The 26,118-nt window shown below is 46.9% G+C and overlaps 1 protein-coding gene across 1 annotated transcript in view; it reads left to right on the top strand.

Moving 5' to 3' along the window:
• The window catches only part of LOC122391346, a 262,100-nt gene that overhangs the window by 32,571 nt on the left and 203,411 nt on the right, over positions 1 to 26,118 (top strand). The window contains exon 2 of the mRNA XM_043385148.1: positions 9,181 to 9,388. Within this exon, the coding sequence (XP_043241083.1) occupies positions 9,181 to 9,388 (208 nt within the window). The remainder of the gene's footprint in view (positions 1 to 9,180; positions 9,389 to 26,118) is intronic.

Raw genomic sequence — 26,118 nt, 5'->3', positions numbered from 1 at the left:
GCCAGGAGCCTGCCACTAATAGGGTTAATGATCAAAAGTTCGGTTTTGCTTGGATTAATTTTGAGTCTGTTTTGGGTAAACCACTGCAGCGCCACCTTGAGGGTATTTTCAACGCGCAGTTTGAGAGAAGCCAGGTTTTCGGCCGAATCACAGTCTAAAAGTTGCACGTCATCAGCATACGTAACTTGTTTTCCGTGAGTCAAATGAGTGCCCAGGTCGTTAGTAAAAATCAAAAATAGCCTCGGGCCCAAAAGGGACCCTTGAATTACGCCATGTGTCACCGGCAACACTCCACCACCGCCACCCTGAATTTTCTGAGTTCTGTTGCGCAGCCAATCGTCGAACAGTGACTACTGACACCATACCATCCCAATTTAACTAAAAGTCGCTCATGTTCTACACTATCGAAGGCGCGAGATGTATCAGCTGCTAGCAAAGTAGTTACATGGCCAGCCTCTGTGTTAGCTAAAATAGTACTAATAGAGTCAATCAATGCAGTTTCCGTCGAGTGTCCTATCCGAAAACCATGCTGATTCTCGCACAGTACGTGATTCTGGTCGAGGTATGGTGACAGTTGGTTACACACGCACTTCTCGCAAAGTTTGCCTGGCACACTGTTAATAGAAATCGGTCTAAAGTTTCCTGGGTCACGTCTATCACCCTTTTTGTACACTGGCACTACGCAAGCTTCCTTCCACCTATCCGGTACCTCCCCGGTCCGCAGCGAGCTGTTTATGACATGTAACAGGTGTGGACCGATTACGGGAAAGGTTGCCCTTAGCATTTGAACAGTCACTTCATCCTCCCCACAGGCTCGTGAACTACTCATTCCTCTGAGCGCCACCGACAGTTCAGGCAACGTCACACACTGCACTTTGAACGCGCTGCTGACTACACGGGGAGGCCGAGGTGATAGTGCTGCCCCCTGCGGCACGGCTGACAACGCAGCAGCGACCTCTGCGCCCGCTGCCACGAAGTGCCTATTCAGCCGCTCGGCCCATGCGGGGTCGCTCTGGTGCAGTGGAGCGGCTCTCGGTTCGGGCCTCTTGGAGGCGATGAGGTGTCGTCGTATGTCTGTCCATGTCTTGGCTCGCTGGTTCCGGTAGGACAAGGCGAAGTACTCGGAGCAGGCCTTGTATTGGGCTCTCTTCACCGCATTTCTGCTGTCTCTGAACGCCTGCTGTTTTTCGATTATCTCCGTGCAGATAATCGAAAGCATATACCAATCTCCAATTCAATTTTTCCATTTTTAGGAAGCCTGTAGGTTTTATTTCTGGTTTTTTGATATTGCCTGAAAGAATACTTGGATGATGTCTTCAATAAGTGTAAGGTGCTATCCTACATTCCTAATGATTAGGTAAGATTGATTTGAAAGGGACGTGACAATACAAAATGCAAGGAACCTATTACCTACCTATATGTTTATGAATTTGTCAGGCTAAAGAAGAAGAGATTGATATTATGATACATCTTTAACTTGTGTTGAAGCTCCCCCTACCTATGTTGGTAAATGATAAAAGTCACAGGTCTGTATAGGTTCTGCCCCTTTCAATGTTGCTGGGCATCCGTTGGCAGAATATTTAGAAGTAATTCTTCTGAATGTTTGAGACGAGGTGTTAGTATCACTGATGTTAGTTGTCGGACTTTCGTCCCCGTCTTCAGTTGAGATGTTAGTTTCACAACGTTTCGGCCAGTTACTTCTCCGGCCGTCGTCAGGTGTTCTTTGGCCCTTAGAAGGGCCTGGATGTTGGTGGCGTTGCGCCGTACGCGTCATACCGTTCGAAAGCTCCTGTAGTCAGCGGGAATCGAACTCGGGTTTCCCCGGTGATAGTCCACGGTTCTAACCACTCCACTATCCAGGCAGACATCGTTATGGAGCTGGAAACTTGGTGTCATTTATCCCCCAGATGTTTTTGTGATTTCCTTTGTAGTGGGAGCCATATTGGGCTGATGTCAACGCTTGGCTTGCTGATGGGTTTGCTGGCCAGCGCCATGTGTGCGGCTTCCTTGATCTTTCTGATTTTCCAGTGTGGCTCCTTGTCGATGATGGTGGTATCATCCCAAGCAGGTCTGTGATCTCCTTCAGACCATGCATGCTCCGCCACACCGGATTTCAGTGCTCGGGGTTACATGAGCAGAGTTAATACGCATTACAAACGGACTACAATGGTGAGCGAATAGGAAAATCCGTTCCTGATACGCATTTACTTGCTCATGTAACCCCGGTAAATGTTTCGCCTCGGATGGTAGCCTTCCTGTGTTCTTCGAGCCTGACCGCCAGTGGGCGGCCAGTCTCGCCCTTGTATGACCTGCCGCAGCTGCACGGGATGTCGTATATGCAGTTCTTTGTTTTCTCCTTGGTGGTTGGCGGTCTGACCTTTGTGAGTGACCTGCGGAGGGTGGTGGTACTTCTGAACACCGTCCTGATGTTGTATGCTCCGCAGATTCGCCTTAGCTTCTCTGACAGTCCTCTGTTGTATGGGAGGGATACTGTCGCGATGGGCTTATCCCTTGGTTGTTGTTGGGATGCTTCCTTGGGTTTGTGTTTCATGAAGCTCGTTGGGTATCCGTTTCTCCTGAAGGTGCTGGTAAGGCGTGACATTTCCATCTTTCTGGCTGCTTCGTCTCCACAGATGTTGGTGGCTCGGGTCTGCAGGCATCTGACGATACCTTTCTTGACTGTGTCTGGGTGGTGTGACTTGAAGTTGAGGTAGCGGTCGGTCGCTGTTGGTTTGCGGTAGACCGATGTTCTGAATGCTTCCTCAGATTTCTCCTTGGACGTCAAGGAATGGTAGTTTGTTGTCGACTTCTGTTTCCATTGTGAATTGGATGGAGGGTCGGAGGCTGTTGAGGTGGTCTAGGAACGGTGTTATGTCCTCGCAATGGTCCCACAGGACGAATGTGTCGTCGACATATCGCAGCCACAGGGATGGTTTCAGTGGTGCTGTTTGTAAGGCCAGTTCCTCGAAGTGTTCCATGTAGATGTTGGCGATCACCGGTGACAGGGGTGATCCCATGGCCATTCCTTCAGTTTGTTGGTTGTAGTCATCGCCCAGTTGGAAGGCGGTGGTGGTGACACAGAATGTCAGGAGTTCCATGATGTCATCAGTCGGGATTGTCGTTCTTCCGGGCAGTTCCGGGTACCCCGTTTACCCCGTGTGGGTGCCTGTTCGTTCGCGCTCTCCCCCGTGACCCGGGAGATGCTCGGACACACGATCTTCAGCATGCGGAGTTCGGCCGCCTCCGGTGCCGATGGTGTTTGTATCCGCATGCGGAAGATCGGTTTCCCAGCTATCGGTGATCCCCTCCTGCATATCATCAATTCCTGCATCACACACTCCGACATCCCAGCTCCCTGGAAACACTCCCTAGTCAATCCCATTCACAAATTCGGTGACCCCTCTGACCCTACTAACTTCCGTCCGATATCTCTTGTTCCTGTCATTACCAAAGTAGTCGAGCGCCTCGTTCACCGACAGCTCTACAACTACCTCACCAGCAACCACCTCCTTTCATCCAGTCAGCACGGTTTTCGACCTCACCACTCCACGGTAACTGCACTTCTTTCCGTATCCGACCAGCTCCTATCCGCCACCGATAGGGGGGAGATTTCAATGCTGTGCCTCATTGACTTGAGCAAATGTTTTGACGTCATCAACCACGATATTTTACTGCGAAAACTGAGTTTGCACGGCATTGAAATCTCCTGGTTCGCCGCCTATCTTCGGGGACACACACAGAGCGTGTCCCTGAACGATGGGTCCGGATGCAGGGTGCTGTCTCGGCCGCTCGCCAACGACATGGGTGTCTTCCAAGGTTCAGTTTTAGGTCCGCTCTTATTTACTATTTTCGCCAATGACTTATCTCTACACGCTGATGGAGCTCTAGTGTTTCAATACGCGGATGACACCCAGTTGTTGGTGAGCGGTCCGAAAGATGACGTCGGGGGACTCACCTCTCGCATGGAACGCTCACTGTACTCACTAAGCTCTTGGTTTAGCTCTCACTCGCTGAAAGTTAATGCAAACAAAACCCAACTTGCTATCTTTGGCAGTCGACAAACTCTGCGCTCTCTTCCGAACATATCAGTAACTTTTTGCGAAGTAGCTTTGAAACCCCAAGCAGAGGTGAGAAACCTGGGCGTCGTCTTCGACGGTGCCCTGACCTGGGAAGCACATGTGTCCGAGGTGTGCCGGCAGTACGCCGGTGTGCTCGTCGGCTTATCTCACTGCCGTCATTATCTTCCGGAAGGGGTCATCAAAGTGCTAGTATCAGCACTTGTACTGTCGCGGATCAGCTATTGTCTTACTGTTTACGGAAATGGTTCGCAGCGAAATTTTGACAGACTCACCAAAATTCTCAATTTCGCGCTGAGGGTGATTTTTGGCCGTCGAAAATTCGACCATGTTTCCCGGCTCCGCGAGCAGTTGCGTTGGATGACGCCTCGCCAGATGGTACAGGCTCAGACGTTGGAACTGATGCACAGGGTGCTGCGGCGGGGTGAACCAGACTCGCTGGTTAACTCTTTTACCCGATGCTGTGACACTCGCATGAGAAGTACGCGACAGGACCACCTCTTCCGTCTACCCAGGCCGAGGACAGAGGCCGGGAGGCGTCGCTTCGCCTATAGAGCGCCAGACCTCTACAACTCGCTGCCTGCCGGAACCACCGAGCTGTCTCACCAGCGTTTCGTCCGAGCAGTGAGAGCCCATGTTTTGACCTTGTGAGACCGTCCGTGCGTATGGGTCGTGGGATGTGGTCCGGGCTGTGAGCTGTGTGATTGTTTTTATTGACTTGGGGCAATAATAGCCACGACTGATTGTGGACTGCCCTGCAAATGTAATACATACATGCATACATACATACAGTGTATCGTCGCTCTCCAGTCTTGTCCTCACTATGCTCAGAGCTTCGGTAGTGGGCACATTGGTGAACAGACTCACCACATCGAAGCTTACCATTTGCATGTTCGGCGAAGGTCGCATGGCCTGAACCAGTGAGACGAAGTGGGCTGAGTTCTTGACATATGTAGGTGTTTTGCCACTCAGTGGGTTGCTGATCTTGACGAGGAAGTATGTCTTGAAGTATGTCATACTTCCAGCAGACAAAGGAAACACCACCGTTGTCATGGACAAGAAGGAATACGACCACAAGATGAACAGCATTGTGACAGATGGATCGTACACCAAACTGAAGAAAGACCCAACCCCGGCCTGTGAACGCAAACTAACAAAGCTCCTTAAGAAGAACAAGGACAAGGAACAACTCACGGACGCCCAGTACAGAAAGCTGAGCCAACATCACAGCAAACTTCCACACATGTACGGGCTGCCAAAGGTACACAAGACCAATGTACCGCTAAGACCAATAGTAAGCTACCGTGGCTCAGCCTGCCATCCTCTGAGCCAGTTCTTCGTCAAGATCATCAACCCACTGAGTGGCAAAAGACCTACATATGTCAAGAACTCAGCCCACTTCGTCTCACTGGTTCAGGCCATGCGACCTTCGCCGAACATGCAAATGGTAAGCTTCGATGTGGTGAGTCTGTTCACCAATGTGCCCACTACCGAAGCTCTGAGCATAGTGAGGACAAGACTGGAGAGCGACGATACACTGCCCGGAAGAACGACAATCCCGACTGATGACATCATGGAACTCCTGACATTCTGTGTCACCACCACCGCCTTCCAACTGGGCGATGACTACTACCAACAAACTGAAGGAATAGCCATGGGATCACCCCTGTCACCGGTGATCGCCAACATCTACATGGAACACTTCGAGGAACTGGCCTTACAAACAGCACCACTGAAACCATCCCTGTGGCTGCGATATGTCGACGACACATTCGTCCTGTGGGACCATTGCGAGGACATAACACCGTTCCTAGACCACCTCAACAGCCTCCGACCCTCCATCCAATTCACAATGGAAACAGAAGTCGACAACAAACTATCATTCCTTGACGTCCAAGTGGAGAAATCTGAGGAAGCATTCAGAACATCGGTCTACCGCAAACCAACAGCGACCGACCGCTACCTCAACTTCAAGTCACACCACCCAGACACAGTCAAGAAAGGTATCGTCAGATGCCTGCAGACCCGAGCCACCAACATCTGTGGAGACGAAGCAGCCAGAAAGATGGAAATGTCACGCCTTACCAGCACCTTCAGGAGAAGCGGATACCCAACGAGCTTCATGAAACACAAACCCAAGGAAGCATCCCAACAACAACCAAGGGATAAGCCCATCGCGACAGTATCCCTCCCATACAACAGAGGACTGTCAGAGAAGCTAAGGCGAATCTGCGGAGCATACAACATCAGGACGGTGTTCAGAAGTACCACCACCCTCCGCAGGTCACTCACAAAGGTCAGACCGCCAACCACCAAGGAGAAAACAAAGAACTGCATATACGACATCCCGTGCAGCTGCGGCAGGTCATACAAGGGCGAGACTGGCCGCCCACTGGCGGTCAGGCTCGAAGAACACAGGAAGGCTACCATCCGAGGCGAAACACTGAAATCCGGTGTGGCGGAGCATGCATGGTCTGAAGGAGATCACAGACCTGCTTGGGATGATACCACCATCATCGACAAGGAGCCACACTGGAAAATCAGAAAGATCAAGGAAGCCGCACACATGGCGCTGGCCAGCAACCCCATCAGCAAGCCAAGCGTTGACATCAGCCCAATATGGCTCCCACTACTAAGGAAATCACAAAAAACATCTGGGGGATAATGACACCAAGTTTCCAGCTCCATAACGATGTCTGCCTGGATAGTGGAGTGGTTAGAACCGTGGACTATCACCGGGGAAACCCGAGTCCGATTCCCGCTGACTACATGAGCTTTCGAACGGTATGACGCGTACTGCGTAACGCCACCAACATCCAGGTCCTTCTAAGGGCCAAAGAACACCTGACGACGGCCGGAGAAGTAACTGGCCGAAACGTTGTGAAACTAACATCTCAACTCAAGACGGGGACGAAAGTCCGACAACTAACATCAGTGATACTAACACCTTGTCTCAAGCATTCAGAAGAACTAACCTAACCTACTGATTTTTGCCTACCAGGCATAAAGAAACCTAACCTAACCTAACATACTGATTCTTGCCTGCCGAGGATCCTAACCTAACCTAACCTAACCTAACCTAACCTAACCTAACCTACTGATTTTTGCCTTCCGAGAATAAAGAAAGTTACTTGCAGGAATAGATTGCAGGCAATAGTAAACCAAATATTTTCAGGTTAAGTGGTTATGCATCAGGCTTCAGGCCGAAGGCCTGAAGCCAGATACACAACCACTTAACCTAAAAATATTTGATTTACTATTGCCTGTAATCTCTCCTGAGGCATTGCCTACGGCAATGCACTGCTTCGCTCCGAGCACGGGGCAACACTTAGCCTTACAGGTTGCGCTAAAATACCATTTTCCTCCAAAAATGTTACATTCAGACATTATAAATCCGATAGCCTACAACCTTTACCACTGTTTTCTTCCTACCACGGAATATTGAAGACTGAAGTAGTGCGAAGTGATTAAAAAATAGCATAATATAACCAGAAATACCATTTATGGTGCGAACTGCGAACTGAGCTAATTTAGTACAAAAGCAACCATTTTAAGGTGCTGGAAAAATCCCGAAAAAAATACTAAGGAACTGCCGACAAAGTGCTGATGACTGTTGGAAACCTTATAAAAATTATAGGCATATTTCTTCATCATCATTATCATAGCTATAGTGATGAGTGAGCCTAAAAATGATTAGCCTGGCTATGAATTAATTATCAAATAAGTTCTACCAGCACTACCCCAGTGCTTGACCGGTACTACCAAAAAGTTTAATTGTTGTTTATAATAAAAATATTTTTGTAATGTTTGCTGAACTTGTATTCAGCTCGTCTCCAACTCTCAGGCCTCACAACCCGGCGCTCAGGCACGCCCACAGCTGACTGGCCGGGCGCAGCCGGCCGCGCCCGGTGACCGGGCGCACCGCCTCAGGGCGGATGACGTCACGCAAACGGGGTGCGGTCTGGCGGGCCGCACCACGCCGCGGCCGCTACGCCGAGCGCATAGCACAGAACGCTACAATTTTCTTTTCAAATATCACCGTCTTTGAAAATAATCACCCCTCCCCCACCCAAAACCCCGATTCCCTACACTTCCCCTAGTGTGTTGGGCTAAAAAAAGAGTACCAGCACTTCCTACCAGTACTTGACCAGCACTACCTCATTAAATGCAAACGTTGAATTGTTGTTCATAACAATTTTTTTTCAAATATCACCGTCATGTGAAAATATTCCCCCCTCCCCCACCCAAAACCCCGATTCCCCACATTTTCCCTAGTGTGTTGGGCTAAAAAAGGGTACTATATTTCCGCGTAGATGTTTCGCAACAGCTGACTGCAGGTTCTCACGACAGCTGGCATGTTGAAAACAAACTGCGACTGGAAATCGTGGCGAGATCACGGTAAGTTAGTTATAGCTGGAAATTATTCGTCAGATTAACTGCATGACAGTATTGTTACTAAACACGAGTTTCTCTATAGAATGATGTCTATATTATAGGAATTAACTAATGTCTGAACCGGGACAGGTGGGCAGTGTGACCTTCCGTCCGCAGTGACATCCGTCACTGCGGACGGATGTCACTGCGGACTGTTTTAGGCTGCGGCGGCACGAGCACTTGCACTCTTGTATCACTTTCACTATCCATGGTGTGGGGCTCAGACTGCGGAGCGGCCCACCCGCTGCCACCGGATGTAGCGGTCAACTGAGTGTATTTCAACACAAGCGCCTCTAGTGGCGACCTGGCGAGGTAGGCACATGACGTAAGCGCACTACGCACTACAATAGGAAATATGCGGGCTCACTAGAATGAATCCCCGGGTGATTCGCAGATCTCGGCAACTCTTCAGGGAGTTCGCGGTTATCCTGGAGAGTCTTGTTCATCCGCGGACCCCGTCCCGTTTATCCGCGAATCCGCTTGGCGTTCGTTCGCGGAGGCCCTAGGGATTCTGTGGATCCTCTAGGAAATCGGCGGATCCACCGAGCTCGCAGACACTCCCTCTAACATTGACATGGAAAATGCGTCAACGATCTTTGGGGACCACTTGTACAGTGTTTAGGAGCTTGGTTCTGCAATCTTACCCACGAGTTTGTCTCTCGACTTGCAGGGCACATGACCACTGTGGTCTGCTAACGGCCGCCGCGCTGCTGCTACTGATGGCTTCAGCTCTGGCTGGCGACTGGTGCGAGAATTTCGAGTCTGGAGCTGGAACATTCTGGGAGCAGCGCAGCTTCAGCGGACGCTGGCAGGCCAGCACCTATTCACAAGAATCAGCTTTGACCACCGCAAAGATACCAAAACCGATCACCGGCGAGGTAGGCGGACCGCGGCCTTTGGCAGTGGCTGTGGCGCATTACATTCTCATTCGGTGTGAGAAATCCGTCCGCTGAAAAGACAATGTCACAATACGTTCTTTCAAATCTATCAAGCATTTTTGAAGTAAGAGAAAAATAAGAATACTAGCCTTATAAGCAAGCATGATTACGAGCGAGCGAGCGCAGCGAGCGAAGCGAAGTCTTTTGAATATAACGGAAAATCTCAGTATGAGCGGCCCGGCCCGGCCCGGCCGCGAGTTTCCTAAGTGTGGAACTATTCATACCGTCGCCCGTTCGAGTGACGTCATCACTCGGCGCTGGCGGCTAGGTGCATGGATTGGCGGGTCCTTAACCCTATTCCTGGCGGGCTCCGCCGGGACAAGAAACTGGCGGGGGGGGGCCGATTCGGCCCCCCCCTGAGATCTCGAGAACGAAGCAAGATAGCGACAAGCGGTAAACGGCATCGGATACGCACGGCCAAGATCTACAATTTTTACTAAGGTCATTTTCAGGTCAGGTCAAAGATGACGTCACAGGGGTCGAAAAAGTCAAAATGGCGGCGCTAGATATGGAGAGAGTTTTTCTCGAATAACTTTCGAATTAGTCAAGATAGGAACAAACTAAGGGCATCATCGTGATCCTCTCGTCAATCCGCATCGAATGATATATATGTTGACCTCGAAAGGTCAAGGTCAAAGGTTGACCTCAGGTCACGTGACCTCGAGGTCATCATGTATATCATTCGATGCGTCTTGACGAGCTGAACACAATGAGACCATCCACGCGTCTGTATCTTGTTCCTGTACGGAGTTATTGGCCAAAAACCTTTGGTGACCTTTGATGACGTCACATGACCTCACAGCTGCCCAACAGCAAAACAGACCTCAAGGTAGTGAAGGTTGATCGTATATGAAGTCATGTATGGTATATGGGGCCATTCCGACCCGTTTTAGTGGTAAAAACAGGGAGTTGATTTTTCCCCCATTGACTTATAATGGGGAGGTCGCGAAATTGACCTGACCTTAGGTGACCGATATCAAAATTCCGAGATATACAAATTGCACATACTGGTACCCTAACTAAACCCTGAAGAGAAGAAATTGATCGGTCAAAAACTCTAGCTCTGGCGTGATTGCAAACTTTTCTGAGGTAGGGTCACAAAACCGCCTCTGGTGACCTGACCTGAGGTCAGATCAACTCAAAACTTTCAGACATGTTGCGTAGAAGCCTTTTAGGAATAGTCAGAAAATTTGAGCTTCCTAGCTCAACGCGTTTGGGAGAAATAACCAAAAAACCTCAGGGGGGGCTCCTGAGGCCCCCCCCCCCGCCAGGAATAGGGTTAAGTTGGCGAAGAGGCGGAGCCAGTTATCCTGCGTAAATATTTAGTCAGTCTTAATTTTAGCGAGTTCCCTAGCTAGAGAAAAAGTAACTTGTTTTGTTCTACGTGAATATATAGCCGGTGTTATTTCAGTTATCGTTCGTGCATTCGCCCACCTTGGAAGCATATCTCCTACGAGGTGCTTGAGTTTTGACGCTATGGTTTGTGCACTGCGTTTCGCTTCAGCATTGAGCAAATGTCTTCAGTATTACGGCTGGTGATACTGCCTATCGGCGTTGAATGATGTTTGACACCAATAGGACATAAATTAGCAGGTAGTGCGAATTTATTATTAGCAGATTTATTAGCGAGATTATTAGCAGATTTATTAGCGGATTTATTATTTATTTTATTAGCAGGTAGTGCGGAACTATAGTGCGGATAGTGAGTGACGCCATCTGGACCGATGCTGGAGATGGTAGCGCCACCTGCCGCCACTTAACTGCTCGCTACTTGTAACAGTGCCTGGCTGGTGCTTTGTGTTGATTGTTTGAAGCGTAGTGTAGTACCTTATGACGCATAATATAAGGTCACTTTGCAAAATGTGAGGAGCATGGACGAATTAATTTGTGAGACATTGACGCCTTAGCAATACATAATTGTTCCCAACACAAGCTATGCATTAGATTTTAATGTAATTGCTCAACTTCCCATAATAACACCAGGGGCGCTAGTGCCGCGCGCCGCTAGCCTATAATCGTGCAGCGATTGGTCAGCCGACTGTGAGCCATGACGTCACAGCCTGTAACGTCATCTCGGCGAAGCTTGCGCCAATCATAGACCTTAGGTATGGGCAGTTCCACACTTAGGAAACTCGCGGCCCGGCCCGGCCTGTAACGCTTTTGAGAGTCTTATATCTCAGCAACCGCTGGACCGATTAGCTTGCGGTCTTTTTCACTGGGTAGCCCCATCCCTTCTACCCCGTAATTGACTACCTTTGATACATCTCAGTGACCGTCGTGGCACGTGGCACGTGAAAAGTCAAGGGTGTTCAAGCTGTTTTGAAAAAGTAGTGATTTTGAGACGCTCATATCTCAGCAGCCGCTTGGCGATTGTCTAGCGGTAATTTTTGTAGGGTAGCTGCATCCCTTCTACCAAAGGTCGGATACTCTTGATCTATGTGAGTGAACCCCACTGCACGTGCAAAATAAAAAAGAAGAGGTGCCAAATTTGTTCCCATTTCAATAACTCGGTAATTACTGGGGCGATTTCGCTGAAACTTGGTATACAGGTAGGCACCCACCAGGCAATGCATTCCCACGTGTTGCGGTTAGGGTGCTACTGCACGTGCGCACGTGCAGGGGGCGCTTCCAGATCTCGAGAACGGCTGGGCCGATTGCGCTCAAATTTGGTAGGTACACGGTTGGGGACCGGTTAGTAGGATGCCGTGCAAAAGTCAGTTTGGACCCCGTTTGCACGTGCGCACGTGCAGAATGCCGCTTCCAGATCTCAGGAGCGGCTGGGCCGATTGCGTCCAAATTTGGCACACCGCTAGCGACCGGTTAGAAGGGTGCTTTGCACAAGCCCGTTGGAAGTACCCTCTCGCCCTTCCGCACGTGCAGAGTTCACTATCTCGCTCGCTCGTTCTTCGCCCTTAGGGCGTTTTACTGGTTGTCACACATGGTTACCAGCAGTGCTGCGGAGTCGATGATTTTTTTGGTGACTCTGATTCCGACTCCGACTATGGTTTTAAAAATCGGCTCCGACTCCGACTCCAGCTCCGACTCCGACTATGGTTTTAAAAATCGGCTCCGACTCCGACTCCAGCTCCGACTCCGGACGTTTCTCTCAAAATCCATTTCATGATAATAAGTTCATAGTGGATGTTTTTATTTTGTCTGGAAGGATCCTTTGCGCATTCCAAAGCCTTGCATGGAAAATACAAAATATGCTAAATACATAGCATGCGGAATTTAAAACAGGTTCAGGTGAATCCACCGTCTTCTGCTTCTTTCGCTGAAAACGTTCGTCCAAAACAGGAATGTTTTTTTCGACAACCACTGGTTTCGAAAGTTCAACGAGCGTAGTACCTGGGGCATTGCACGATAGATCGTACCATTTTTTCCAATTTGACACCCTCATCTCTCGGAATTTGACGAGAATTGGTCTCAGGGGTAATCAGGGGCTCTGAATCCACCTGTAACAATTTCAGGCTTATCAGATGAGTAATTTTTGAGGTATGGTGTATAACATTTTTTGGATCTTGCTCTGCAGCGCTAAGTTTGGCGGGCTGTAACTCTAAGACGGATTATTCAAATGCCAAATGTTATATAACATTGAACTTGCAATGAAACAGAGATTAATATGTATTTTTGAAATTTCGAAAAATACGCTATTTTTGATATATGACATATCGAGTTTTCTTTTTTTTTGTATTTTTTTTTTACTCTGGGACCAATTTTTTTTTTGAATTTTTATTTCTTTAAAAAAATATTTGGCTTATTGTTAAGAAGTATGCAAAAAATTAGGAAGGTGTTCTTTCTATAAATGTATTTATTTTACGTCACGATAACGGTTTCGAATAGTGATTTCGGGAGGGGAGCTTACAAATGGCGTGGTAAAGCTGCCTAGTGACATCACGGGTTACTGAAATTTCAATTGAAGTCTGAGTCATCTGAAAAAAGTGAAAAGAGGGTTCATCCAACCCTCTTTCCTATAAGCGCGAGGGTGAAAAAGGCTGTTTGGTTCTGACATTGTTTTGGACGCCAATGACCATAGCTGTCTGAGATGAAAGTTACAGGACGCATACATGGTGTCCTCCAGAGGTCTCACAACTTGTATATCTGGGAATTTTTAAAGGTTACATGAGGTCAGGTCGGTCACGTGACATCACTATTATAAATCAATGGGGAAATATAAAAACTGTTATTTTGGCGCCGAGAATGATCTAAAACTATCTCACGTACATGGTATCATGATTTCATGCACTCCTTGCGAAGTCCAATGCTTCACTTTTGCATTGTTAACCTTGCGTGACGTCATTTATGACGTCATTAGGTTCGTACGAGTTTTTCGTCAATAACTCCCGACTCAATGGAGCTAGAGAGTCGGGAAAGCCATCAATGGACTAAGGAAGACCTTCCGAATCGAATGATATGCCATATGATAGGGTAGTGTGGGGTAATTTGAACATATTTTTACGTCTTCTCCGTTGTACCAAATTCCAGCTCAACCCTGGATGAAGGAAAACTGTTTCAGTAGCGCATGTGTCACTTGCTTTCACCATGCAAGCCTCATTTTTGGACGAGCCGAGTATACCTACCTTGAATAGCATAGCATCACTTCTCCACCAAGTCACGGTGTGTTCAAATTGCCCAACCGTGGGGTAATTTGAACATACTGTCTTTACCTGCCATAAAAAAGATAGTCTCGCCAGCACCGATGTTGTTTGACGCATAAACAAATAGGCAGAGCAATTCTAAAAATAGCATCATTTGAAAAATCAACACAACAACAAAAATAAGAGTTGCAGAGTATCAATATCTGCACGCTGCACACCGGTCAGTTGACAGAATTCGCCTCTCTTCAATTAACAGAACGTCTATCATCTCCGTTCGATAAAAACTCTACCAAACCTTACTTCATCTGTTATAGTGGTGCCAATCGGAACCTGGACATTCGGAGTTCCGATTCTTTATAATGTCTAATTCAGAATTGATTGCACAAAGGTATAGAAGTCTGGACAACGTTGGACGATGGCCTGCCACAGTTAAGCATTTTTATCAAGTAATCGTGCGTAACATTGATTGGCGAATGGAAAGCTTGTTAAGCTCTCAATATAATGAACACTTTTCGGCTGGTAAAATTACATGATAAGCAATATAAATGACGGTTTTGAGTGTTGATAGCTGCATAATTTTCGGACATATTTGGACAAATAGTTGACTTTAACATTTTTGGACGGAAAATCAACGAAAATGCCAGACATTAGACGGATATTAGACGTAAATTTTATAAAACTGGCATCACTTATCTGCTACTGCTTTGGGTCAAAAATATTGGCAAAAAAAAAAACTGGGAGCGCTGTTTTTTCGGAGCTATCCCTGTCTTCATTGAAATTCTCACACTATGTTCAAATTACCCCACGCAAAAAGTTATTTTGCAATTTTTAAAAACAGGGTTCAAAAGCAAATTTCTTGGATTGAAGGCACTGATTAGGTCATTGTACAACAAAAGCCGTTGCGTATTAGGCGCTAGCAATGCACGATTTTGCGCTGCAATGAAGTTGCAATGACGTGTTGTTAGGCGTTTATCCTTGCGAAATTGATTTTTTACACTGTGCGTCAACATCTTCATTCCCTGAAACTTTAAACCCCGTTCATATGATAGCCCTTTTAGTTACGATAATTTCTCTCATTGGTCTTATTGTCATGCCACTTATGGATTTTCCGTAATTTTGTGTTATTCACACTATGTTCAAATTGCCCCACATGTTCAAATTACCCCACCCTACCCTACCCTTTGCCCAGCTTCGTGACCTGAGGGGCTCTGACCTGACCTTGACCCGAGGTCAACTACTTAAGTTGACCTCACCCTAGCAAAAAGTATACCGTTCGATGCACCTGAGCTAGGCGAACACAATGATGCCAAAATTGCGGCTCTGCGGCCATTTTTTGCAAAGTTATTTACTAAAAACCGAACCCGTAACTTCAGTCACTTGACCTGACCTCAGACGCCACCGGTTAACCCGCGACCTGGTGGGGGGGGCTATTTTTTGCCCCCCCCCCCCTCCAGACTTTTCGATATATCTGCAGAACCGCTGCGCCAATCGTCACCAAACTTTCAGTACCCTCCCGGACATCAATTTTACATATGGTGACCAAAAATTTTTCCAAAGGCTATGATAGGTTGGCCGGAAATGACGTCAGAGTGACGTCATGTTCTGCCGTTTTCGACCCAAAAAAGGGTTTCACGGGAAGAGCTGTCAGGCCTATAGCTTTGCAAATACAGAAAAATGATAAGGACATAAAAGCTGTAGCATTGACAGGGCTACAACATTGTTATCTCGGATTTTTGAAATTTTTGGATTTTGACCCCAAAAATAATTTTTTTATATTATAATCGAAAAATCTAAAAAGTTTTTTGAATTTCGCAAAAACCGGAATATATGTGATAGTTCTTACCGCCTTCCTTCCACATACCAAATTTGAGATTGATACCTCTTTTTTTGGCGAAGTTAAGCGAAAAAACTGTTCAAAATTGATGACGTCAAATTTTCAAACTCAATTTTTAGCAATTCTAGACCCCGTAGCGCAAAACAAAGACCACCATTAGACTCCCCGTGACGAGCTGCATCGAATCAATACCCATTTTATGCAAAACTATCAACTTTAAAATTTGACCTTTTTTGGCCTGACCTTGACCTGACCTTGACCTGAACTTCACCAGAAAGTGACGTAAGCCGTACCTGATAGTCTTATAACCAACACCATGGAGTTGGAAATGAAAAATTGGCCATAAAACATGCATCACACAACCTTAGTAAAGTTGGGCTCATGTGACCTGACCTGTGACCCTTGGTGACCTGACCTGTGACGTGACCTGGTGTTGTCAGTGACCTCTAATAGCAACATATCTACTAGGCAACTGACGCCCTATCGCTGATTCTCGACAAAATGCGTTTTCCTCGGTGTTATAGCGCATTCCCTAGAAGACCCGTGAACGGTGAAACATTTCATCTTTGACCTGACCTGTGACGTCATCGGTGACCCCGAGGTCAATGAAATTTGGTTTCCCTCGACAAATTTGACAGGCCTTACGAACGCCGTTTGAATTTTGCGGATCCGTCCAGTAGTTTCGGAGATACGAGGGGGGGCAAAAAAATAGCCCCCCCCCCACCAGGTCGCGTTATAAACAGACCCCACCAGGGCGCGGGTTAACCTGAGACCTTAAAATCGGGTACCAATCGCTGTGACTTGTAACGGCACACACGCTCGTTTTTTCCGCGAGGCTCTAGCTCTATTAGAAGCGAAACTGCGTGCTGGGGTCGTATCAACCCCTCCGAAACCCTTTTTGTTTGCGGGAAAATGAGGAGCTTATAGAAAGAACACCTTTCTAATTTTTTGCATGTCGATTTGCAATGACATGAAGTTTTTTTTGAAAAAGTAAAAATGTGAAAAATTTTGGTCCCAAAAGTCATTAAAGGCAAATGAAAGAAGATTAAAGTTTTTGCTCAACAAGGAATTTTTTTCTTTGGAATGTTTGAATAGTAATATTAATTTTTGATTCATCGCAAGCTTAGTGTTGTTTACTTTTTATTGGTTGCTTAACCCGTTCTTGAGTTATAGGCCATCAAACTCACCGTTACAAACCGAAGTTAAAAAAATGTAATGCAATATAACTCAAAAAGTTTTGATCTGAGAAGTCTGATATATTGCCAGGCGTCTTTGGGGCCTATGATTACCATTCGGACCGATTTTCATTAAAATCTGAGAGATGAGTGTGACGGGCCTGGTACGATCTATCGTGGAATGCGCCACCTGTCGTCAAGCAAGCACGTGCAGAGCATGACGTTGAGCCATGTGTTAGAAATCGTGCACACGTCCTTGTACTCTGCTCCAATACACTCCAGCTTACCATTCGTTGTCAAGCGCACCGCCTGACTGCCACACAGATACAAAACACGTTACTCGTCGACTTAAAGTGACCATCCCACCTTAACATTAGTTTTGAGTTGAGATAGTCAAATTGGTGGCCATGGCCTGAAAATACCGGTTTGGGCACTCACAACATCGAAAAATGCTTTAATTCGGAGACATGGAATTTCAAACTTGCAGTTTTCGGATTCTAAGGGGCTAATGCATTGAAATGCCCCCTTAGAATTTGTGACGTCAGCGCAGACCTAACGATTTTAAATTTTTACTAAAATGTTTGGTAGCACGCGGTAGTATATGCCGCTTTGCGCGCAACAAGTGCCGCACTTTCAAATAAAGTCGCCAGGAACAGCGGAGATCCCAAAAAGTAAACAAAAGTAAAAGTCTAATATCTTGAAAACCGGTGAATATTTTTCAATGAAATTTGGTAGATATTCGTTTTCGCTCTTTCTCAACCGAGCGACATCACTTTCATGCCAATTCATTAACTTTTTTTGAAGGTGGGAGGGTCCCTTTAATGACAATTATCGACACACCACCATTATCACGTGTGCCTTCGGCACTGGCGCCTGTAACATATACCGGGTGGCCCAGAAAAAACGTTCCCAATTTTAAATCAATATTTCTCAGAAAGTGATAAAGATGCAACATTGAAACTTCCAATAGTCAATGCGGCATATATTTTCAGGAAATGGTATGATTTTTATGTTATTCGGTCGATTACTTTTAAACGGTTCGTGTTTCTAGCATGCCATGTAAAAATCACTTTTTTGCTCAGATGTTTACTAAAAATGTGAGTGAACGGGCCACTTCCATCTCGGCACCACGGCCTGCAGCCATGACTGCTACTGGCAGTTCTAGCCTCATCGATGGTTCAGGCCTCAGGGTGACACATTCCCTCTAGCTTTTTTCCTTATTCGGTCGATTTACTATTTGATCTTCTTGAAGGAAGGGCGATCAGCAGTAGCCCATGCACCGTGCCGCTCCTTCTCTTCGAAACAGGACTTGTGTTGAAACGAATGACATCCATTAACGCAATTTTGGCTTAGCATTTGAATATTTGGCATATAAGTGGGACAAAAATATTTAAAATAACAGCACACGTGCTGGTATCATTCACGTGCTCTATTTTTCTAATTTTTTTTCTAACATGGTACGTCTAAAGCCAATCATTACTACCGTTCAACAACGGCAAAAAAAAAGCAAAAACGTCTTACTTAATTCAACATAAGATTGCTGGCTTGAAAATGATGGCTTGAAAAAGTGTTATAATTTGGCATACCAATGCGCAAAGAAGTGACGCAAACTTGATGAAAATTTTGGCTCGTTATTTGTACTCAAATTTGAGATATAGGCCTCCAAAGTTCGGAACGTTTTTTTTTTTTTTTGGGCAACCCGGTATATATTCCCAACACCCCTCCCCTCCCCGAAGCATACACTCACATCATCCAACTATATACACGATACACATGTCATCGCTGCCATGCGCCTCACTGTCACTCCCGCGCCGCTCCCACCTCCAGCCCCTCCGGCATACGGCCGGCCACCTGGGCGTATCCCGCGGCGTTTAGGTGCACGAGATCCTCTTCGGACAACTCTCTGTCCGTCTTGTAGGCCCTCCTCCGTCTAGCCTCATAGACGCGCCTACATACGGCGCGCCCACACTGTACAAACGTCGCCGCCCCTGCGCCCAATCTTTCACGGGCCACCGTGCAGAGGGCGCGATCCAGCTGAAAAGCGGCCGTGTCCTCCCAGCAATCGCTGGCGTCGCGCGACGGGCGCGGGACAGGGCCTAACAAAACAATCCATCCATAGCCCGGGTGCCGATGGCTCGGAGTGTGTCGCCAATGGTCTCCAGCGCCCCCGATGTCAGTGGCCGGGGTAGGGACTAGGGAGGCCCTCGGGTACACATCACTACCCCCTAGCCAGATCACAATTAGCCAAGGGATCATGCCGTCGTTGAGGCACTGCTGTTCCCAGACGCGGGCCCTTCCCTCCAGCACGGGAATGCAGGCGTGCCAGTTTTGCCACGAGGGACCCACGTCTCCATCCGGTAGTCAGCAGAAGCCGGGCGCAGGTCAGCGCGGCGCACCATCGAGTCGCCGATTACGCCGATTACGGTTTTGTCCTCTCCGTGGCCGAGTGGATAAAAGCGCCGGAATTCGACGCTTAGCCGGAAGTGAGAGCCCGGTTCAAGCCCAGGTGCGGGCGGCCACATTTAGCTCCTACGTGTAATGGCGTGCGTGTCTGTGGCAGGGGCCGCACAGAAGCCAGGTAACGCAGGGTATATAGAACAACGGGTACACCAACGACGCGGAAAGCGACCATTTTACCTGGACAAGTAACAGGGTAGGTGATATATTTTTTGCATATAGAAAAAATAGACATGGGCGTAACTTCGTATGTGGTTGGTGTGGAGAGCTCCACACCAACTTGAAAGTTGGTGTGGATTTTCCACACCAACTTTAAGTGATGTGGACCACCACTTCTCATGCACTTTTCGTAAAGTAAAAAAGCAAGATATGATTAAAGGCCAGAAGAAATCAGTATGGGTTCTCCATAGTCCACAAAGGCGGATAATTGGGGTGGGGGTATGGGAGTGCTCGAGCACCCACTGAGCCAAAAAATGCACCTCTCACTGGCAGAAACACCCCAAAACCTGCAAGTTTACAGAAAAAAATATTTAGTTTCAGAAAAAAAAATATCCAAAGAGCATGTCATTGTTTAATCAGCAGTAAGCAAGAACTGTATGAAGCATTTAATGGAAGCATGCACCCACTAGATATCACAGTTACACAATATGGATGATGAAAATTATTATTGCTCAAGCCTTTATCATTGTCCAACTGCTCTGGTTCTTATTTGTAAAAGAGTTATGCCTCAAGATGCTGTTTTTTTACCAGCTCTGGTGTCAACCCCAGCCTGACAAACTGTAGTATTCGACGAGTTGTGGGGAATGAGTAAGGTAGCAATTTTTTTAGCAAACCTCACAGTCAGGAGGGCACAATTACCATGTGCCATGTGCTTTGCTTCTACGATATACAACTATGGACTCATGAACCAGATTTTTCTAAAAATAAGAATGATGTATTGTTGACTTGAAGGCTGAAGCACACGTGTATACGTCGGCTGCGCCATAATCGTTGCAATAGCGCAGTGATACCTGATTTGTTGTTCCCGCCGAAGTTTTTCCTTCGTCAGGAAAAGACCATTTTCATGCATTTGGTATTTTGTATTTTTTTGGGTAAAAGCTGGCAGTGGCTTCATTTCGACTTTATTTACTTACCTTTTTGTTATATTAAAAGTGAATAATTTTTATTTAGAAGATATTGGATTGGTGTCTAAATATTACAGAAACGTGCACGTTCGTCAATCTAGCAGTGGATTGATACTCGCGAATCTGCTGCTGGTAGACACAAGACAAGCATTCACGCAAGGCCCTATATACCCATTCACGGTTTCCGAATATGCTGCTTTTGTCATGTAATAAAAGTTAGCCTATTCTAGGCCCAGACTAATTTTAGCCCTTCTCAATCCAAATGCGGTCCAAATTTTGATATAATATGCAAGGAAAACTTCTCACATCCACTCTGTGAGACAACATGCATGGTCTTCAGGACGGTGCAAGGATGGTCTCCATCCTGCTGAAACCACTGCCATGGTTAATGGTGTCGGCACAGCTGCGCTGCGGCGAGCGGAAGAATCACTGGAGGTCGGAGGATCCTCGGCCACCTCTCTTGGTTAATCGTTACCGAATTTCCGCAGAATCCGCTGTCGTTTTCAGGACCTCGAAGGACACGGAGCCAAGTATGCATGCCTTGTACGCACATTACGCTGTGCGCATATTAAACCTTTTCTGGCGTTTTCCCGGTTGCGACGAAACTATGAATGAGTTCGTAGATAGGACAAGATGATAGGGTCTTCTTAAGGCCGAACACTGAGCGGTATTTACGCTTTGTTCCAATGACGGACCTTCTCTTCGAGTCGAAATTCGACTACTTCAGTTTTCTGCTTACTATTCGGTGTAGTCATCATCAAAAAGAGGAAAGATCTTTCCTCGCCGCATGAATGTTGGGAGACGTCACCCCCTCGGCTCTTAACCCTATTCCTGGCGGGGGGGGGGGCCTCAGGAGCCCCCCCCCCTGAGGTTTTTTGGTTATTTCTCCCAAACGCGTTGAGCTAGGAAGCTCAAATTTTCTGACTTTTCCTAAAAGGCTTCTACGCAACATGTCTGAAAATTTTGAGTTGATCTGACCTCAGGTCAGGTCACCAGAGGCGGTTTGGTGACCCTACATCAGAAAAGTTTGCAATCACGCCAGAGCTAGAGTTTTTGGCCGATCAATTTCTTCTCTTCAGGCTTTAGTTAGGGTACCAGTATGTGCAATTTGTATATCTCGGAATTTTGATATCGGTGACCTAAGGTCAGGTCAGTTTCGCGACCTCCCCATTATAAGTCAATGGGGGAAAAATCAACTCCCTGTTTTTACCACTAAAACGGGTCGGAATGGCCCCATATACCATACATGACTTCATATACGATCAACCTTCACTACCTTGAGGTCTGTTTTGCTGTTGGGCAGCTGTGAGGTCATGTGACGTCATCAAAGGTCACCAAAGGTTTTTGGCCAATAACTCCGTACAGGAACAAGATACAGACGAGTGGATGGTCTCATTGTGTTCAGCTCGTCAAGACGCATCGAATGATATACATGATGACCTCGAGGTCACGTGACCTGAGGTCAACCTCTGACCTTGACCTTTCGAGGTCAACATATATATCATTCGATGCGGATTGACGAGAGGATCACGATGATGCCCTTAGTTTGCTCCTATCTTGACTAATTCGAAAGTTATTCGAGAAAAACTCTTTCCATATCTAGCGCCGCCATTTTGACTTTTTCGACCCCTGTGACGTCATCTTTGACCTGACCTGAAAATGACCTTTGTAAAAATTGTAGACCTTGTCCATGCGTATCCGATGCCGTTTACCGCTTGTCGCTATCTTGCTTCGTTCTCGAGATCTCAGGGGGGGGGCCGAATCAGCCCCCCCCGCCAGTTTCTTGTCCCGGCGGAGCCCGCCAGGAATAGGGTTAAGCTGGGGGCAATCGCCCTCGCTCCCCCCTGTTCCCGGTCTATGAGGTGATTGGCAAGGCGATAAACGAGCTGATTGGCGTTTCCACCCGAGCTTGAGCATGATAGGGTCTGTTCTAGTGATTGCTCACACCTTCTCCATAGCTCTTCTAGCCAGTGAAGACTTTCAACACCATAAGCGTCGCCACGGAGGGGGGGGGGACAAGCGGGGCAGTTTGCCTCCCCCAACTTCCGACCGAGTAGGTACCCCCTGAGATCGATGTAGATCCGATGAGATTTTGGGGTCGACAAAAAATGGAGGGTAGTTTTCGAGAATGGCTATAAACTCCACACCAACTTTGAAAACGTTTCTACACCCATGAAAATAGAGTATTCCATTCTGAAGAGTAAAGCCAAATTCATAAAGCAGTTATTTTTAAATTATATGTACCAGAAATAACATACTAACCATAGTTTAAAACTTAGTCTAAAGTTAGTTGAAAAGCGTATAGTTGATACTAAGATGCCATTATTTATAGTCACCGTGCTAAGATGGAAGGAATCAATGGAAGGCAGAAATGGCGCAGCTGTTTCATTCTTGAAGTGTGTTCGCAAGCAGGATTTACGTGATGCTAGCGACATCTATGAATGTAATCGTGGATGCTGATTGGCTGAGCGAGTCCGTGAGCAGTATGACTAATTTACGCTAGTACAGGGTTGAGGCATTGTGCGCATGCGCAGAAACTTGTGCTCTCATGGAGGGGCTTTTGGTACAGTCCACAGCAGAAGTAATGTGGAGTTTCAGTCATGGGTATGTTCTGCTTCTGAAGCTTAGGAACGATTAGCCAGACTACAATGAAACTTTGAATGTAGCTTATATGTATCGTCACCCTTGCAGCTGCAACTTTAGCTATTGACATCTTCTTTTCAATCACTTCGCATTAAACAATCGCCAGTCAAAGCCAACCGTTGAGTTTGGTAAAACCCTACATTACTTTAGCGGTGGGCTGTACCTCGGGCAGCGCCCAATGCTTTTTGGACCTGTTATGGCCTCCGCATCGAAAAACGCTAGATAGAAAGGTTGTAGAGGAAGGTTGAGGCTACCTTTCCCCACAATAATATTGGCACTTTATCTATTAGCTTACGTATGGGGCTCGCTTGAAAAAGGTCGATTTAACATGGAAACCCTATGGGGTAGTAGTTTTTGAGCGCCCATTTGGCCTAATGCTACCAACTGTTACTGGCTACCCCTGAGGTAACGTGAGTGAGCGGAGGGGACCGTGTCCAGTCGTGAGGGCACGTTAAACGATCGGACAAAATTCTGCCATACAACTGGAATTGCGTGATCGGGTGGTGGGGTCAGGGTCAGCACAACAAGCTATGCTTAGTGCGGGCTCTGATTCCTCAAATCCGCCCATTCAGCCATTCGGACTAAATTTATAAAAAAAAAGATGCCTTTAACCCGGCGGCCGCTGGGCCTCCGCGCCACCCGCCGGCCGCTGGGGGGGGGGGGGCATATAGTTGCCCCCCCCCCTTTACTTCTGCGACGATATCGTCGCAACGCGAAGAGATAGAGAAGCGAAACTTTGCACACATCTTCCTGAATACCTAGCCGAGGTTGTGTCCAAATTTGGTGTTGATCCCATTTGAAATGACGTCACAGTGACGTCATATGTGAAATTATAGATTTGCGACTCTCATATTCCTCACGATACATCAGATATATGGGACCGAATATAAAGGACCGATTATTGGTCAGAAGCTAGATGGAAGTGTAGTAAGGTGTTTTAGGATGACAGCAGGTGCTGTCTAGTTCATTTACAGTTGAGTTTCATGCTCAGCGTCGTCAGAAACGGTCCATATCGGAAAACGGCAAAACTTTATGACGTCACTGTGACGTCATCTTAGGTGCTACAACCACCAAACTTTCCTCAAACATTGCCTAGGTATTCATTTGAAGCTATGCCAAGTTTCACGTTCGTAGCTCATCAGGTTTCGGAGATATTTCACAAAACGTAAAGGGGGGCAACTTTATGCCCCCCCCCCCCAGCGGCTCGTGGGTTAAAGGAAAAGGGCCACCTTCGTGAAATATGAAGATATCGTTGTTTTTCATTTTGACATTATTATTTTTCATTTTCTTTTTAAAACTGGTGCCAGAAGTGCACAATTCGCGAAAAAGTATTTAAAACTATTTAACATATTGGTACTATGTTGATACTCTCTACGGCACCTACTGTATGATGGCATAGCGATGACGTCACACTCAAGCCAATCAGCGTTCAGAAGACAGACTCGTCGGATTGTGTCAGATAAGCTGATTGATTAAAGCTGAGCTGGTTGGAGCTGATTGGTAAAAAACCAAAGCCTCGCCGCGGGTGGCTGTATTGTCGGATAAGAACGCATTCCTGAGATAAGGACGCATTCCTGGCGTATTTTCTTTTAAAATTGCCGATAACTACGAATGGAGGCCGAAATCGGCCGTAAGGAGGTAGACAGGCAGGTTTTCGGACACGGGCTACAAGATGGCTATCTCAGTTTCAATCCCCATGTTAAAGGTGGCCCTTTTCCTTTAAAGGGACTATCCCACCTTCTAAAATGTTGTTAAAACCAGTTAAATTGTGCCCGACTATTATATAGATTGGATGACCAGGAACACGGTTCTGGCATTTATTTTTCATTAAACATCTTAGGCTTCCCATATTCCAAACACAAACTTTCAAATATGTGACGTCACAGCCCAAAATTACCTCCTTCCCCAGGCCACATTGCTGTCATAAAGCTGATTCTTTTTACTCTGTAGGCACCACAACAAAGTTCAGACCAGACATGTGCTTGGATCCGGAAAAATGGATCTGAGATCCGATCCCATGGATCCCGATCCGAGATCCATTCAGATCATAGATCCAACCCCTCAATTTTGTCGAGAGATCTACTGGGATCATAGATCTGACCCTTCAATTTTGTCGCTAGATCCACTCGGATCATAGATCTGGCTCCCCAATTTTGTCGTGAGATCCATTGGGATCATAGCTCATAGGTGCTCAAAATGTTAACAACTTTCTTTTATAAGAAGTACCAAAGTATGGTTAGAAAACAAACAATCTTATACAAAGGCCATATTAGTAAAAGCATCCAGTTACATTATACAGAATCTTACTTAATAAATTATAAGTCGTGTCTGCGTCCGTCAGCCTTATGTGTCTTAAAGCGCCGGAACGGCGCCGCGTATCGACGTGAAATTTACTGGGCACAAACTTTGGGTGGGGCGGACGATCGTATCAAAAGATGGGCGCAATCGGACCAGGGGTGCGGCGTCAGCGCGTGCATCTCTGCCCCAGGCTTGCCGAGGCCGGCGCCGAGCAGAGAGCACGCGCGGTAGGCTCATTTTCTTCGCTTGCAAAACTGAGTGAAAACGATGAGAGCCAGCTCGGGAAGTCAACTCTGTGGATATGGTGGATATCAAGAATACAGGTTTGCGATGTTTGCGATTAGGATCGGGTATAGGCGCAGGTACGGCTCTCCAGTAAAAGTCTTGTTGGTTTTGCTTTTTCGGACATATCTGGTCCTATATAATGTTTAAATGCATAAGTATCAACCCGGATTATGTGTATGCACATTTACCACGAGACTGTGAAATTTCATCGTTGTATGCCAAATACTTTCCGAGATATCCACCAAAAACCTCATTT

The sequence above is a fragment of the Amphibalanus amphitrite genome, unplaced genomic scaffold (genome assembly GCF_019059575.1).
Source record: "Amphibalanus amphitrite isolate SeventyFive unplaced genomic scaffold, NRLGWU_Aamphi_draft 000433F_arrow, whole genome shotgun sequence".
Classification (NCBI taxonomy): Eukaryota; Metazoa; Arthropoda; class Thecostraca; order Balanomorpha; family Balanidae; genus Amphibalanus; species Amphibalanus amphitrite.
Note: the sequence above shows the minus strand (reverse complement) of the source record. Positions and strands in the feature narration are given on the sequence as shown.